Genomic DNA, 17,111 nt, shown 5'->3' on the forward strand with positions numbered 1-17,111 from the left:
GGCCTTAACTGCAGGTGTGGCAGCTGCTTACAGATAAGAAATGTATACCTCATTTTCCATAATATCTCACAATGGTCGAGTAACCCACTGTTTAACTTGATAAATCATTAACGCATTACAAACAAGGAACCTATCCTAGGATGACAGACTGCCAACCGTACATTACTGCTTACCGAAACAGTGGGTTGAGCGGCAGTAAAGATATACCATTAACAGCAAGATGCGTTTCATTTAAGGCTGTTCCCAAACATCTGCCACACTAACTGGACACTTTTGCACCAGAGCGAGGGGAAATAAAAGAGTTAATGACTAAAAAACATAATCTGACCTGACTGCAAACTGCTGATGGGGCGTTTCCCAGAATGCACCGCGAAGCCCCGCGCCGTGATTACCGGCCACTTCCTGCGGCAGCCGTGTCCGATGATCCTGCAGGATGACGCGGCTGTTGCTATAATTACACCGGCAATCCTTTACTCCAGGGAGCTCTGGACATATGCATCAGGGTGATTTATGAAGGGAACTGTTGCTACAAATACTACACTTAAAAAGGGAGCCTGGCAAGCAGATATAGCTCTGCTGAGCACCAATCTGGGCCTTAAACAACAGCATCTCCTGCAAATTCACATGATTCCAAAAATATGAACCAGGCCATGCCAGCAAACAAAAGTAAGAAGCATCTGTTGTTACACTGTAGTAATAAGAGCATTGGATATGCAAGCTTTAATAGAAAACGGGCCTGCTCCCATAAGTTCTGTTTTCCCTGGCAAGGGAATTGTATCCCTGAATTAAAAGTAAGCACTGCTCAGTTCTGTAAAAGATAAACCTGATTTCACCCATGCTAATCAACAGGTGGATCACAGAGAGTTCTGAAATAGGCAATAACAGACCAGATACTCCAGACCACCCAGGCAAGGATCTAAAACAGACTGTGGCCCCAGCCTCCAAGATCAATCCTCTCTGCCAATTGCAGACTAAGTCTGAACCTTGCGATATCGTTCGGATGCTGGCAGCATTTGCACCGGCAGAGTCAATAATAAAGCATAATTGGTCAGACAACCTTTCCGCCTTCGATTGTCTCACAGAAACCGAACGTAGGGACACTAGCAGATAGTAATAAACTATCACAGGCTCCCTCAATGTTATTGAAAAATGTTCTTGTGGGAATGGGGAATCTCCTGGGTGGCTCAGTCAGTGAAAGTGCTCACACAGGTTGGTACTTAGTGCAAACATCATAGGTTTATGTGTGGATTATGCCAATAGCCAACTATGCCCAAGACAAAATTAGGCTGTAACACCTTCGGGCTAAGGTAGAATTGATTTAGCCAGTATTTCTTGTGTCTCCACTGCATATACTCCTCACGACAGTGTGCCATATTCTTCCGGTTTCCAGTAATAGATACAGTTCTCAACTATCAGCATAAATTCTGCTGACATGTTCTGTGGCCTGCAGTATATAAAACAATGACAATGGCACCTTGGGAGAATGCTTAGGAGGAGTGCACGAATTGGGGAAAAGGGGGTGAATAGGTGCAACTGGCTCAACTAGAGTCAAAGGTTTCCAACACAGATCCATACGTTTCTGGTTTTATGATTTTGTTACAACAAGCGTCTTGCTGTCACTGACTGGGAATTTAAACCACTTGATGTTTCAGTAGTCAACAGTCAATTAAAGTGTTCGCTCACTGACAGTTTACTTCTTCTCAACAGCAAACAACCTATTCAGTCAACATGTGGGTGGGCAACACAAAGTCCAGCCCCTTAAACATTGTTATAGTGGTAAAACAACAATAGCAGGCCAAGTATGCTGTGATTGCAAGATCCAAACAGTAAACAAGAAGATGGCAGGATAAACAATTGATGAAATTAGCAAAACACTCTTTATTATGGTGTTCCTTTCAAAAGTGCAGAACATGGCTTTGGTGTTGCCAATCTTTGATTCAGCCCTTGTGCAAATGTAAAGGGGTACAGGGTTTGTAAAACAGAATGTCTGACCCTTTATCAAGTTTTGGGTACTTAAATGAAAACAGTTGAAAGAATAACCTCATTCAGCAAAAGATACCATTGCTTATTCAGTTCTTTTTCTGAATTATTTCTTAGTTCTCTGACAAAGAACTGTATTAAATTAAGGTAAAATCCAGATTAGCAAAGAATTAACCTTTTAACTAATAAAAATTCCATTGAAAGAAAAAAAAGAAAGAAAAAAAACAGCTTGGACAAGGTTTTTCCTCCACTGGCATTGAGAAACGACGGCAACCATGGCTAATCTGTCTCCAGTCCGCACAGAGAATTAGGGCGACTGAAACTTTAGGGCATTAGGGCATTTGAAACATCCTCCTGTCACCAATTATTTTCAACAAGCAATACGTTGCTGCTGCTTCACTAGTATTAACACCAGTAACCATAGCTGCAAAACACCCTGAGAGATAAGAAAATGATCAGCAACACTCCTCTCTATCCTTTATTGACTGATACTAGAAAAGGCTAACAGGAGGAGGAATTCAACCAGTGAGTAGAGCTTTCGCTGTCAAGGGATGCCTGACAACACACACGCCTGACAAGGTCTGAGGGCAGCCAACATAATATCAGTGATTGCGACACATCTAGTCAGAGCCGGTGTCTTGTCAGAGTAGGGCGTGTGAGAGCAGGGATGGGAGATTGGTTTCCGTACAAGACCGAAAACATGGACATGCGCTAGCAATAAAATGTTCAACATGAATCTGACAATGATTTCAAATCCCCATTCAACTCAACAGTCTATTCTTAGCAGCGCATATTTTCTTACAGTGAATAACAGACACAAGATCGTGAAAGGTGGGGCAGAGCAAACATATAGCATTTTTGAGATAGGCTAGTAGTTTACCTCCAACCTGTAACCGTTCACGGGAAGCAGGCTCATGGATAATTTCATTTTTATTTACTCTAAAATATGTCTTCGATTTAAGTGAGATGCTTTACGCCTATCATCTGTTTTGGAAGAGGAAGTAGCTATAAATAATCTCTACTACTACAGTGGTTTCTAATGATAAGCAAAACAACCACTCCGGCACCTTTGCAACAACCTGTGCGTTGTCTGAGATGGAGTGAACATTCCGCTAAAACACACCCATATAATTTTAAATATGCTACCGCATCATCAATGTTCTGTTGATACGTGTCAGCTCTTTAGCTAGCATTCTAATTGTCTTTAAAATATTAGTCGAGGCTATATAAAAAAGAAGAAATGTGATAAGCATCAACAGGAGAGAAAATAGTCTATTCTAAACAGGGTAATGTATGGTGTCAACTAGGTAATACGAATCAGACTGAGAAAGATGCACTTCAAATGACAGAATGTTTAATACAAAAAAGCCTACTGGGCTAGCGATGTCGGAGAGATACAGCTGCCGAATTCTCCAAACCGACGCCCGTCTATTCCCCCTCAGGCACTCGCTGTTTCCACAGTGGACGTGTGAGGATAAGGCCTCTGTGTATAGCGGTCTACGGTTCGGTAAATAGCTGAAAATACATATCCTTGTTAATAATAAAACATATATATGATCAATCTACTTACCGGTCCTCTTCGCTTCAAGGAAACATTTTTCCACAAGAGAAGATGAAGCTGGTGAAGGAATCCCATTTTCGCTAAAGTGTGTTGCCCCCGATTTAGTCAAGTTATGATTTTTCAGTCATTACAGCTCATTTATTTCTATTAATATAGTGCGAACCACTACGCCGCACTGAAGGCATATTTACGTCCTCCACCAAGTAAAATGCAATGCCCCCCTCTCTCATAAAATGAAGATTCGCTATTTTAAACTAGACTGTTGCCATACTGAACAGCTGTGTTTTTTTCTGCATGCGTACTGTAAAGCTAATCGCTTTAAACAGCACTCGCGGAAAATGGTACAAACGCTGTTAGAAATCGTTCAAATCCACCGGAGGAGAGAACTCAAGGTGTCGTGCAGTTGTGTGGGCGGAGACAGTGAGGCAATTTACTGTTGTGTGTAATTCCGGCATTTGGTGTCCCTTAATTGGAATAAGTAGGCTAAACGTTTCCGAATTATAATGTAGCTAGCTATATGCGCTCCAACCACGAAACATGTAGGCTATAGCCCATCACCCTCATTTATGAGAGTCAGACCACGGCCAATATATGGTCTGCACAAAATAAAGCGAAATAGCAGGCTATATCTCACAATGTAACGCCGACGCCAACCAAATAAAAACGTTATGCTACAGGCCGATGTTTAAAATAGCAAATTTTGCTTCGGTAGGTGCTGGTGTCTAACCTACTCTACCATAATAGAATGGCCATCTGATTGCTTTCGTCGCACAGATGACGATTCGCTCTGTGAAACTGTTTCTATCAGCTTCTGCCCAGAATACGTAAGCTTCTCCTGTGTTCTCATCACCCTCCCAAATGCAAATTTTATTCTGCGCGCATAGGCTACTCAAAACGGGTCAGAGTGAAACTAGTCTACAGTGTAGGGCAAGCTATTCAAGTGGGGTCACCTCATTCCTTCACAAACTAATCTTACTTTCTTTATATTGACATTTCCGTTTTATTTCCTATATATTATTGTTAGGTATTCTATTTCAAATGTGAAAAAAACTAAATTAATAATAATGTTATTTCACAATACCCCACCTTCCATAGCTAACAGTTGTATCCTGGGGTGTGATATGTAGTGAATTAATTGTTCATGACACGCAAAGCTATTTATAACACAATGTATAGTATATTGACACTTATAGATGTTTCTGAAGACCATCAAGCTTTACAATGAGTTGGAGTTAATGGTCTAAAGCAAGAAAATGCACTTCCAAAGCAACCTGTGTGGTGATGTTACAGTATGTTTCCAGAGTTGTAGATATGAACAGATTAAAAACAACAGTATAATTAAGCATCACTGAGGGAAAACAGGCCATGGAATCGTGCATGGGATGGTAACCGCATTTTTGCATGATTAGATATGCGACGGAGTGCGTATTTCCGTCACTCATTTTATCCTTGTGTGAGTGTTGGGCTAATCTGCGCCAGCAGAATAGACCTTTAAAAGTGATCAGTAGCCTTGAGTGCAGCAGAGTAGGCTGTGCATTACTGTGTATTACTTAGTTTATCCATATGACTTAATGGTGTAATCCTTATTTTTTAAATTTTACATATCCATAATCCACAGCTGGATCTAATCTTAGATTTGATCCCACAGCATATGCAATCGGTGGATAGGTTCTTATACACAAACGTAAACTCATTTATAATACTTAAAAGTATTCTTATTATTATGATGATGATGATGATGATGATTATTATTATTATTATTATTATTATTATTATTATTATTATTATATAAAAATGCAATCGTGTGGTGTTTAAAGCACACTTAATGTGGGGATTAATGCTCTATAAATATGCCGTATTTAAACATAGACAACTAAAATTAAATTAAAGGTAAATAGTCAGATATTTTCCTTTGGAACACGACTAAACCAATGTAGGTCACTGGAGAATTTCAGGGCTCATTACAACTGCCTTTGGGGTTTCAAACCTGAAGTTTAATTTAACTATATTTGAACTGATTGTAGCTGAAAATGTGAGTCTAAAACAAGGTTTTAATCCCTTGTAAAGGTACCCCAGTAGAGAAAGTCTTATAGAATTATGAAAGATGCAGCTTCTTGAAAATGCAGTCTAGAGCACAAAACTATATAACAACTCCCCCTACTGGCACAACATTGAAATTTGCATTTTACGGAGACACGTTGCTGCTAATTGTTGTTCAATTTATCTATATATCTATATATCCATCCATCCATCCATTATCTTAACCCGCTTATCCTGAATAGGGTCGCAGGGGGGCTGGAGCCTATCCCAGCATACATTGGGCGAAAGGCAGGAATACACCCTGGACAGGTGCCAGTCCATCACAGGGCACACACACCATTCACTCACACACTCATACCTACGGGCATGTCTTTGGACTGTGGGAGGAAACCGGAGTACCCGGAGGAAACCCACGCAGACACGGGGAGAACATGCAAACTCCACACAGAGAGGCCCTGGCCGACGGGGATTCGAACCCAGGACCTCCTTGCTGTGAGGCAGCATATATATAGGTGCTACTATATATCTATATATATTTTGCTTTATATTACTGCATTTGTTTGTTGTTTATTTGATTTCTGTCCATACCTTACTCCGGGTCGTGCATTGTATGCTGTGTTTTGTATTCATTACATTTATAATGTGCCAGACACCACACACCCATTTTGTCAAGCAATTTCAATGCACACTAGCACATACTGTATCTCTGAAAAAGCCTGCAGCCAGTTGCTACTTCTTATTCATCACCCATTGAGATGGCTGGCCACACTTCTTGCACAGTTGCAATAGGCATACTATGGGCAGCCATTAAAGCACAGGAGTTTCTACTGTGCAATTGCCCACTGGCCAACTCTAAGGTTAGCTTTGCAGTAAACTGTTTTTAACTGTTTGTTTGTTTGTTTGTGTGTGTGTGTGTGTGTGTGTGTGTGGGTGTGTGTGTGTGTGTGTGTGTGTTTTGGGGCAGGATTTGGATAGTAGTCATCACTACTCATCATTATTTGCTTAGTTTTGCAAATTCTACGAAGCCAGTTCAGAATTCAGCAGCAATATTGGTAAGAAACCTTGATGATGATGATGATGTTTAGTACTGCTATTTTAGAATATTATCTCTGATCAGAGAAATGGCATTTTCAAAATGTGCCTGTACATTTTTTTAGGTTAGCATGCAACCACCACCTCTGCAACAAGATCTTCCTGATAAGGTATATCATCACCTCGCTCCTATGACATAGCAACACATCTTCTCACTTGATTACAAGATGTAAAGATGTAGATTATTCTTAGAAGGAAGGGTGTCACTGTGGTAATGGAGCTGTGTTGTGTATTTATAGTAGGCCCTATACAATGTGTGTTGACTGAGGTCTTGTCATACTGAATTTCTGAAGTTTAGTGACGTCCTTGAGGCAAAGTTTGCTAAATAATTTAGACACTGCAATGTAGCCTATAGGCTTATAGTGCAGTTCACATTATTGGTGTCTGTTATGAATTTGGCTGTGTAAGGCTTGTTCTTGTTCTATTTTACATCTGTTCTATTATTCCTGTCATGCCTATCTGTCCGTCAATCGTAGGCTACTTAAAGACTGGACTGATAACTGAAGCATAAATGTCTCATGGTATTGCATACTGTCGACTTTGCTGTTCATTATAGCCTTGATTGATAAATGAACTGTAAATGCACATGATTACTGCGATGTGCAATTTCATTCTACTGTACAGTGCCTCAGAGTTAGAGAAAACGTTTCTATTGGCGTACAATTTACTTACTTACAATATTAGTAATAATTATACATAAAATGTAATATTTTTAATATTATATTGGAATACTAACTTTCATGTGGCTCTTCAGAAATCTATGCATCAGCTCTTCAGGGATAAAATGTTCCCATCCACATTACATTACATTACATTATTGGCATTTGGCAGACGCTCTTATCCAGAGCGACATACAGTTGATTAGACAAAGCAGGAGACAATCCTCCCCTGGAGCAATGCAGGGTTAAGGGCCTTGCTCTGGGGCCCAACGGCTGCGCGGATCTTATTGTGACTACACCGGGATTAGAACCACCAACCTTGCGTGTCCCAGTCATTTTACCTTAACCACTACACTACAAGCCGCCCATCCCCTGTTCTAGGATCAGCAGACACTTTGGCATGCACCAGATTACACATTAGCACATTTGCAGTAGCAATACAATCAGAATGGCTGAATTCCTTATAGACAGGCCACACTAGCTATCACCACCCCTGTGTAAGACTAGAGATCAGCAAAAACCTTCTTGGATGAATATCAACAGGGATGCATTTGATGCTAGTGTTCACCCTAATATTTGCAACGGTACACAGTGAAACATTAGCCAAAGAAACCAATCTTTTTTTAATTTTTTTTAATTTACGGTTGCAGCTACAGCCTGAAGCTAAATGTGATGATTCATGACTAATTGATTAAGTCTTTAATTTTTTGATCAACAATACAGACTACATATGGTACTTTATCATGATATTTCAATAAAGTTGCATGCCTTATTTCCACTGTGCCCCAGAAGGCAAGCAGGAAAGGGGTGTTACTAGTATCGGCTAGCCTAAACATTATAAAGCATTATAAAACCAGCACATATTTAACATACATTATTAAAAGCTGTTCTATTTTACTCAGGAGACAGTTTTTAACTGTTTATTTAAGTTTGTACAGATTTAATTTGATTTGGTTTCAGATTGTACGCATGCTCTCATATTCATACCATCACTAACAAAATGAAAATAGCAAGATATTTTTTTTACAGAAACCATGTTAAATCTTATAAAACAGGAAGCCAGTTCAGCTCTTTGAAGTGGTTGGAACTGATGTGCTCTCTTGGATTAAGGTGAAGGACTAATCTCATTTGTTTGTTCTCAGCTTATTGAGCTTTTTTTCATCTTTTGTTATTTTTGTTATACCACTGAATCAGACTGTGCAGGTGTAGTCATAGTGCCATTGACGTAGTGATGTGGCTAATGTCCACATAGTCTCCTTATCAAGGAAATTTGATATTCTTGCCAAAAAGATCTTAATGGACCTTCCCACCAGCAGAAATTCACCTGTCCCACAGCATTTTTACAGTATGCTTAAACATAAAGTTCCTGTTTTTTCTAGTGAAAATGCATCAGGGCACAACCCCTTTAATGAAAACTTGGTGTTTTGAAATTTTACTGTACTGGAACCGAAGTGATACTGTTATTTTTGTTGGTAACATGTTGTCAAAATCTGCAATATTTAATGCTAAATGACTGCAATGCAACTGGGTTTCCAAGTTAGTGTGTAAACGTATGGTACGGTGGCCCAGAAGGACGACTGCACTTCAAAAACAAGAGGAAAATGTTCTGCAAATCAAGAGAACCATTCAAAACCAGTTTATACAACTGTGATCCAGGTCACTTGGGGGAATTTGCTTTGACATTTTGCAGTGGAACCACTGTAGTACAGGGTATTGGAAAGAGTACATAAAATCACATGTGAGTAAGTGTGTGTTTAAGTATGGGGTGTAGTTTGACAGTTAACTGACGCAGGAGGTGGAAAAAATGAGAAATAGAAAGCTACAGACCTACAGTATTTTTTACACATAGACTCATTGCAGTCCAAAGGCAAATACCCATCCCTCTATATTACTGAGATCATTAAAATGCATAGATTTACAAAGGTGAATTTTTTTTTTTTTACTAAAAACAACTATCCAAGTATGAAACATTTGCTACTTCTCTCTAACAGCAGGCCAATATATATATTTTTTCTTTAGAAGAATTTGTGCCAGTTAAAAACACATGACTAATAAAAAGGTCAGCATTTTATTTAAATTGCAAGAGCAGCCTTTTCTTTCATTACATTACTAATCATAGTGCAATGCTGGCAATTTCCAGTGTGTGGGGCAGCAGGCCAGGTGTTGCTGGTGAATCACGAGACTGCTGAACAAGGACAAAAATGAATCTATTTCTCTCTGGGCATGAGCATCTTTTGCCAGTTTGGATATTTTTAACTTTTTAAATTTGGCTGCTTCGAAGATATTTTGGGAGTGATTACTGGCAACATTAAATAGGAAATGAAAAAAGGCTTATTCATCACATGTCACAACACACCAAGAGATGCATAGATTAAATAAAAGTTCCAGCCGATTCCCCCTGATGGTTTTCCAAATACAGACACAGATACAACTAATGTTGTTGGTTGAGCAGATACAGATGTAGATAATGTTTCTCTACGTGCCCCAAACAGCTATGATCAGTGTCAAATGCCAGTGGGAATTGATGTGTGAAACAATTGAAACACGTTTCGCATCATAGCAGTTGGCAGGTGTTACATGGTACACCCACTCATGGCCTCAACTGCTGCCTAACATAAAATATAAACATTGTAGCTGATTGGCTGGCACTTGATCACAGCCGACCTGAGTTATTCTATGGTGCCCCTTTATATCCTGCAGCAACTGTACAGCTGTCCGTGTGGGAGTTCTGTGTATGGGAGTGAAGACTTGTGTGGAAACACCAAGAGGGTTTCTGAAGACATAGTAATGTCGAGACCTAAGAATTATAAGGTTCTAACTGACATTTTTGACTGATATTTTAGACAAAACTGAGTTAGTGTCATAAATATGGATTTTACATTTTGTTCATTTAGAGTACTTTTTGGGTGTCTGTCATTTTGATCTATGTAGATCTATTCTGCATTTCAGTTTTACTGTGTTTGGATGTGAAAGCTTTGAAGCTCAATATCCCAAAACTACTCAAAACACAGATATAACCATATAATTCCAAGGTCACGACATTTTGGTCAAGATAGTATAAATACTGTGAGTTGGAAAGGAAGAAAAGATTGCCTTTAGAAACCACCATGATCCAGTCTGTCAGATTTTCCTTTTATTTGTATGAATAGCCTAACATATGGTAGAAGATTGAATGCCATGTGGTTGGAGTTTTCAAATTCAAAATAAAAATGTTGATTCCATGGAGCCTTGGGACAAGTTTACATGAACATGATGGCACATGAAAGGTCACAGCAATTGTACAAACCACACATGCATGTACCAGCTTGCCAAATGTTCTCAGAGTCTATCCATCCATCCATCCATCCATCCACTATCCAACCCACTTATTCCTGGTCAGGGTCACGAAGGGGCCGGAGCCTATCCCAGCATGCATTGGGCAGAAGGCAGGAATGCACCCTGGGCAGGTTTCCGATCCATCATACTAATGGGCATGTTATACTCTCGAATTAGCCTAACCTGCATGTCTTTGGTCCATGGGAAGAAACCGGAGTAGACTACATGGAGGAGACCCACATGAGGAGAACATGCAAAGTCCACACAAAAAGGCTGATAATTGGAGAGGTACAGGTACTGTAATGGTAAATGGTTGGCATTTATATAGCGCCTTTATCCAAAGCACTGTACAATTGATGCTTCTCATTCACCCATCCATACGCACACTCACACACCAACGATTGGCTGCCATGCAAGGCGCCGACCAGCTCATCAGGAGCATTTGGGGGTTAGGTGTCTTGCTCAGGGACACTTCGACACAGGGGGATCGAACCGGCAACCCTCCGACTGCCAGACGAATGCTCCTACGGCCTGAGCTATGTCGCTCCCGTTCTGTAGTTCTGACTGTTGACACAATGTTGACATGACCATAAAAAGCATATTCTCGTGCTCATACCTGCAGGAAACACATTTCAGCAAGAGAACAGACTTGGGCACAACATGTGCATTTCATCCAGTGGACTCATGTCTGATGACCCTACAACATGTATTGATAAACTGGTTGAATATTATTTAGTGAATTGTGCAAATACATACAATAATGATGCTTTTGCTATAGCTCTGTTTCAAAATGACAACACTGGTTGAAATGAAGCTAGCTTCATACTTGCTGAAAACCCACCAGTTCTTTATTCTGTGAACCTCAAGCTATGCACAATACACTTGATTACTCCAATCCCTGAGTGAAATATTGTTTAGAAAATGTAATTGCACTCCTAAAAGATAATTAGGAAACAGTTCCAAACTATGATGCAAGACTTATCAGCAAAAATATTTTGGTTTTGCAAAAATGTTCAATATGATCATTACCCTTGTGTGTGTGTTATATGATAATGACTTAGTCATGTGTCTGAGCACTCAGTAATATTTCATTTTGAGACTGAGCAAGGAAGAGACTGACTTTTTTTTCTTCCTTCATTTTTAAGAGCATAATTGAACAAGAAAAGGGAAAACCAAAACACATTTGCAATTAATTTAATAAGAAATTAAAGACTGCTAGGTCAAGAACCCAGCACTTACTGTAAGAAAGAGAGAAAGAGAGCGGAAGACATTTCCTCTTGAGAAGTCAACTGTCCTGCCTGCCATCGTTTCTAATCTTAAGCGCTGAACATGCTTCCTGAACACGTTGAACACAAGACCTCCTCCATCCCCCACTGCACAACGAGGGCAGAGGAAAGTAAGACCAGCCGTTGAAAAGCACAGCCATGGTACAGGAAGAGGGCAACTAGCACACACCCACTACCCACAGCCCAAATCTGACACATTCTGAGCCTTCCGGCAAGAGTTCATCAGCGGTGCAACAGCAGCCAGTGCCAGGCAGCAAATGTAAGTGTGTCTTATGAAGCACCAGAGGGGTAAAAAACAAACAGATACCTAGTAAATATATGCCTCAAATGGGGTGCGGACTGGCTGAGATATCATAACAATTAGTAATTGTGAGGCAAACTAGTTGTTTTAGAGCAAAGTCCACTAGAGTCCTGTACCTCACTGTCTTTTAAATCCCTTTTGATTTAAGTCATTTTTACCCATTTTGGGACTTTCCCCTACTTTCATGATTTTATAATTTTTCAGCTAAAGTTGAATCTTGTATGCCAGCTCTAAAGTCTATGAAGGCCAAAGATGACACACACTTGATCTTTTAAATAAAATCAAAATGTTCAAAAGCATCCAATGCACAGAAAAAGTACCATAAATGGTTAAAATGGTTGTATTTCCTGCCTTTTTAAACGATGTTGATTCCCTCTCTCTAAGACAGTGAGCTGGAGGTGTGAAATGCAGGTGACACCCAGAGCTTTCATATTCATTCCTCTCTTCCTCATATATCACAGCGCGCAGAAGACTTTCGACGTGTTTCATGTGGATTACTGCGCAGAGGACTTGAAGCTGCATCGGAAACACATGCATGAACTGTGAGTGCATAACATAAGCCATTATAGTTCTGATACATTACATTATTTTGTTTTTAAAATTTGTTCATAACTCAAAAGTATCTCTGTTCACTTTTCAAATAACAAATTAGCCAAAACTACTGAACTGATAAAAACGAACCATAGTCATGCGTGCATTTGAAACATGTACTGTATACATTTGAAGGATGCACAAATAAGGATGTAATCTCAGTTACATACAATTGCAATTACATATGAATTGAAAAGTTGTTGCCGTTGCCCCTTTTTCGCTAAAAATTGTAAATCAATTGCAGCATGCGTAGCTGGCACACTAGACTACAAAACTGCATCACAACTGAAACAGCTATCCAAATCAGTAGTCAGTAGTAGATTAGTCATTCCAGTAGTGATGCAGCTCTGTGGTCTAAACCTAACTAAACATAAATTGATCCTGTGTTTTTAAATTGCATTTAAATTGCAATTGCATTTTCACGTAGTGCAAAGTAATATTGAACTTTGCACTAGAGAATTGGTAGACCTGAGAATGAAAGCATCTTGTCTAAAAACATTTGAACATGACAAAGCATTCTAGAGTGAGATAAGGTGATGATGGACAGAAAATGGTTAAATGCTCCATATACAGTATAATCCATAATGTTTGGGACAAAGACCGGTTTTTTATTGATTTGGCTCTGTACTCTGAAATGCATGTGCTTAAAGTGTAGATTCTCATCTTTTATTAATTGGAATTTATTAAAATGTATACGTACATAGTCTCCCTATTTGAGAGGATTGTAATGTTTGGGTCAAATGGTTTTGCATGTGTTTCTGATTAATCAGGTGTATCCAACTGCTTCAATGGTACAGGTACAAGAGAGCTATTAGTATCAAGTCTTGATTCTAGGCTTTTGATTGCCTTTGGAGTCTGTTATTGGCCTTTGTCAGCAAGAGGAGTTGTCACAATAAGTCAAGTTAGCCATTGTAAGGTTGAAAAATGAGAAACAATACATAGCCAAAACATGGACTTATTAAAATCAATTGTTTGGAACAGTGGCTTCTTGTACATTGACTGTACAAGACTTCATGCACAGAAATACAGAGGCTACACTTCAAGATACAAACCACTAGTTTGCTGCAAAAACAGGATGGTCAGGACACAGCTTGTTAAGAAGTACCTAAACAAGCCTGCAGAGTCCAGGAGAAAGATCTTGGTCTCATCTTTTTTCACATGTGCACTCACAAATCTGAGCCAAATCAAGAAAAAATACTTTGTCCAAAAGATTATGGAGCATACTAAAATTTTAATATGTAGAGTGTGCTGTGTATGTATTGTGGTGCAAACAGAGAGAATACTTTTCAATAGCAGATTTATTTTGTACAATGGGAATCTTGAATAATCAAACTGTTATTGTATACCTACAGCAGGCCTTGTGCTCCTGCTGGTGAAATCGAGCTGCTGCCGCATCTGTCATCTTCACCATGACCGTGTACCGGCCCAACCAGCTCAGAGCCATTGTCCTTCTCATCCTCAGCACCTCCTTCCTGTTTCAGTGGGTCCTGATCTTGCCGGGTAAGCAAAAGACCCCGCAGAAGTGGCACAGGAACATCAGTGTCCTGCTGTGGTACTGGCCCTTCAGCAAACCCCAGACCCTGGACGGGGACGTGTGCTGGGACCGCTTCGCGGTGCGCGGCTGCCATCTGTCGGACAACCGCAGCCGGTTCCACGAGGCCGATGTGGTGGTGTTCCACCACCATGAGCTGAAGACCCACCGCCAGACCCTGCCTCACCACCTGGCCCGCCGTCCTGCACAGAAGTGGCTCTGGATGTCGCTGGAGTCCCCCAATTCCAACGGAAACCTGACCGCATACAACGGCGTGTTCAACTGGACCATGACGTACCGGCGTGACGCAGACGTCTTTGTGCCGTACGGAGAGCTGGCTCCTAAGAGGAACGGCGGAGGCGGAGGTTACGTCATCCCCAAAAAGGAGGCCGGCATGGTGGCATGTTGGGTTATCAGCAACTACAAGTCCAGGCACAAGAGGACGCAGGTGTACCGGAGCTTGAGGAAGATGATCCCCGTGAAGGTGTTCGGGCGATGGTCAAGGAAGCCACTGAGCGCCCGGGAGCTGCTTCCCACCATCTCCCGCTGCCGCTTCTACCTGGCCTTCGAGAACTCGCTCTTCACCAACTACATCACCGAGAAGCTCTGGCGCAACTCCTTCTTGGCAGGTACCGTGCCGGTGGTGCTGGGCCCGCCCCGGAGGGACTATGAGGCGGTCGCGCCGGCCCACTCCTTCATCCACGTGGACGACTTCAATTCCACCGAGTCGCTGGCCGGGTTCCTGCAGAGGCTGGCGTCGGACGAGGAGGCCTACGCCGCTTACTTCGAGTGGCGACGTGACTACGATGTCCGGCTCCTTGTTGACTGGAGGGAGAGACTCTGTCGCATGTGCAAGCACTATGACCGCCTGCCTGCCCGTAAGGTGTACCACCACCTGGACGCTTGGAACAGGAGGTGACCCACGGTGAAACAAAAACCAACGTTTTGTGTTCAGACTGGGATGGCAGTTTACCTTACAACAAATGAGATGACTGTCACAGATGGTGTCTGAATAAGGGATAACGTAAAAATGCAAAAAATGCATCTGAACATCAATGGAAGTGAAGTAAATATTAAAACCACACCTTTCCTGGCATGAAAGTAGATCAGCAGTGCTTAAAAAATGGTAACAGGAAAGTACTGAAACCTCAACCCACTTTGATCGTTGTGAACTTAAACATGGAGAATGAGCTTCTAGTAAGTATACAATCAGCATGCTTGATGCCAGATGATTAAGAGAATATTCATGGGGAAAGAAATGTAGACAGAAGAGCAAATATGATACTATTGTTTCATTTTGTTACAGGCAGCTCTGTGTGGTCATTGTGGTGATACAAAATTGGCAAACATATTTTGCCACAGACGTTTGCAGTCTTGAATGCACATCAGGTGTAGGTGAGGAGTTAAGGCCTCTTAGGAGAAGGGGCATAATCAGGGTGCAGTCCAGGGTGCAGACCATGTTTATGCAGGCCCATAGAGTGCTGAAGGCCAGAGAATCTGGATCCGCGGTTGCTCTGTCCAGGAAGTGTGGTGTTTCACAGTTTCACTAAAACTGTTTCACTTCCGGAAGGCAGAAGGGGTGGGGGTGTGTGGGGGGGTGGGGGGTGGGGGGGAGATTGGACAAGGTGACAAGGTACAGAAAAGAGACTCTAATTTTCAAGGTACAGAAAAGAGAATCTAATTTTATGTTCCTGCAGGACCCTTTTTAAACACATGAGTAATGCACACGCTAAGCTGCAGGACAGAGTACTAGCTGTATTAACTTTTCCACCCACTAGATGGAACAAGTAAGCTGCATCTCTGGCAAACATGAATAACAACTACAGTTCCTTTCAGAGATGAAATGGAACATTTTTTTAAATGGCCTTTTCCACCTGTTCTCTTATCTTATAATCTTCTTCATCCCGGGAGAACCTGAGCATGTGTTTCTGTATGAGTTACTGTACCAGTAATACTTCTCTTGCTTCCTCTGCACTGCTGTGTGCAGTAAAATACACATTTATACACACCTAATTCAGCTTTTAGCTTTAAGAGTGACATTGGCCTGGGTTCGGAGTACAACTGTTGCAACTGATTGCATGCAATCAAAATAATAAGGAATATATGGTTAAACTGACATCCATTGAGTTAAAAAAGAAAAAAAATGGTTGAGTAAAGGTGGCTCAGTGGCCAGCCCTTATGCACAGGCACAGTGATATTTTCAAACTGACTTGCTTAATTCCTGAGTTCTGCGGTTGTATCGCTTTTACCTTTAATGTGTCTGTGTGGTTGTTTGGCAACGCTTCTGTCCTATTATTTTCAAGCCAATGTTCCAATGGGTTTGCAGAGCGTTATGATAATAATGTCTGTTAATGTGAAATTTGTTGTAAATAAATTGAGTTTTGTTCACTTCTCAGCTTGTGCATTCATCAGATTTTGTGAAATATACGTGGAAGCCTCATATCATTTTAGACCAAGATGAAATCAAGGACAAGAAGGAGATTCTGCGGTAGCTAGCACTCTTAATATTTTCCCTGAAAACCTGCCATATAATGCGTAGTCCATAAGTATTTGGACAGTGGTACTAACTTCATATTTGTGGTTTCATTTTGGATTTGAAATTAAACAATCAATGTGAGGTTAAAGTGCAGACTGCATATCTAATTTGAGGGAATTCAAATTAGACAACATGCAGCTTCAAACAAGGGCAGGGTGAACTGAAGACTGAGCACTGGGACATAGCCACACAGGGTGTAAATAGCAAGGCAGAATAATG

General features: G+C 40.9%; 2 protein-coding genes across 2 annotated transcripts in view; one reads left to right on the forward strand and one right to left on the reverse strand.

The window, feature by feature from the left end:
- The window catches only part of abca2 (ATP-binding cassette, sub-family A (ABC1), member 2), a 74,959-nt gene extending 71,031 nt beyond the window's left edge, over window positions 1-3,928 (reverse strand). The window contains exon 1 of the mRNA XM_061259566.1: window positions 3,551-3,928. Coding sequence (XP_061115550.1) covers window positions 3,551-3,616 — 66 coding nt within the window. The 5' untranslated portion in view covers window positions 3,617-3,928. The remainder of the gene's footprint in view (window positions 1-3,550) is intronic.
- Window positions 3,929-12,150: 8,222 nt separating this feature from the next.
- Window positions 12,151-15,917, forward strand: LOC133140990 (fucosyltransferase 7). Its single transcript, XM_061261330.1, has 3 exons — window positions 12,151-12,192; window positions 12,696-12,776; window positions 14,178-15,917. Exon 3 carries the CDS (start codon window positions 14,235-14,237, stop codon window positions 15,273-15,275), a length of 1,041 nt encoding a protein of 346 aa, XP_061117314.1. The 5' UTR covers window positions 12,151-12,192; window positions 12,696-12,776; window positions 14,178-14,234; the 3' UTR covers window positions 15,276-15,917.
- The last annotated feature ends 1,194 nt before the right edge of the window (window positions 15,918-17,111 follow it).

The sequence above is a fragment of the Conger conger genome, chromosome 11 (assembly GCF_963514075.1).
Source record: "Conger conger chromosome 11, fConCon1.1, whole genome shotgun sequence".
In the NCBI taxonomy this organism is placed as follows: Eukaryota; Metazoa; Chordata; class Actinopteri; order Anguilliformes; family Congridae; genus Conger; species Conger conger.

What these genes read in the sequence shown, in the direction of transcription:
- LOC133140990 (XM_061261330.1), top strand. Translation starts at nt 14,235, where the DNA reads ATGACCGTGTACCGGCCCAACCAGCTCAGAGCCATTGTCCTTCTCATC.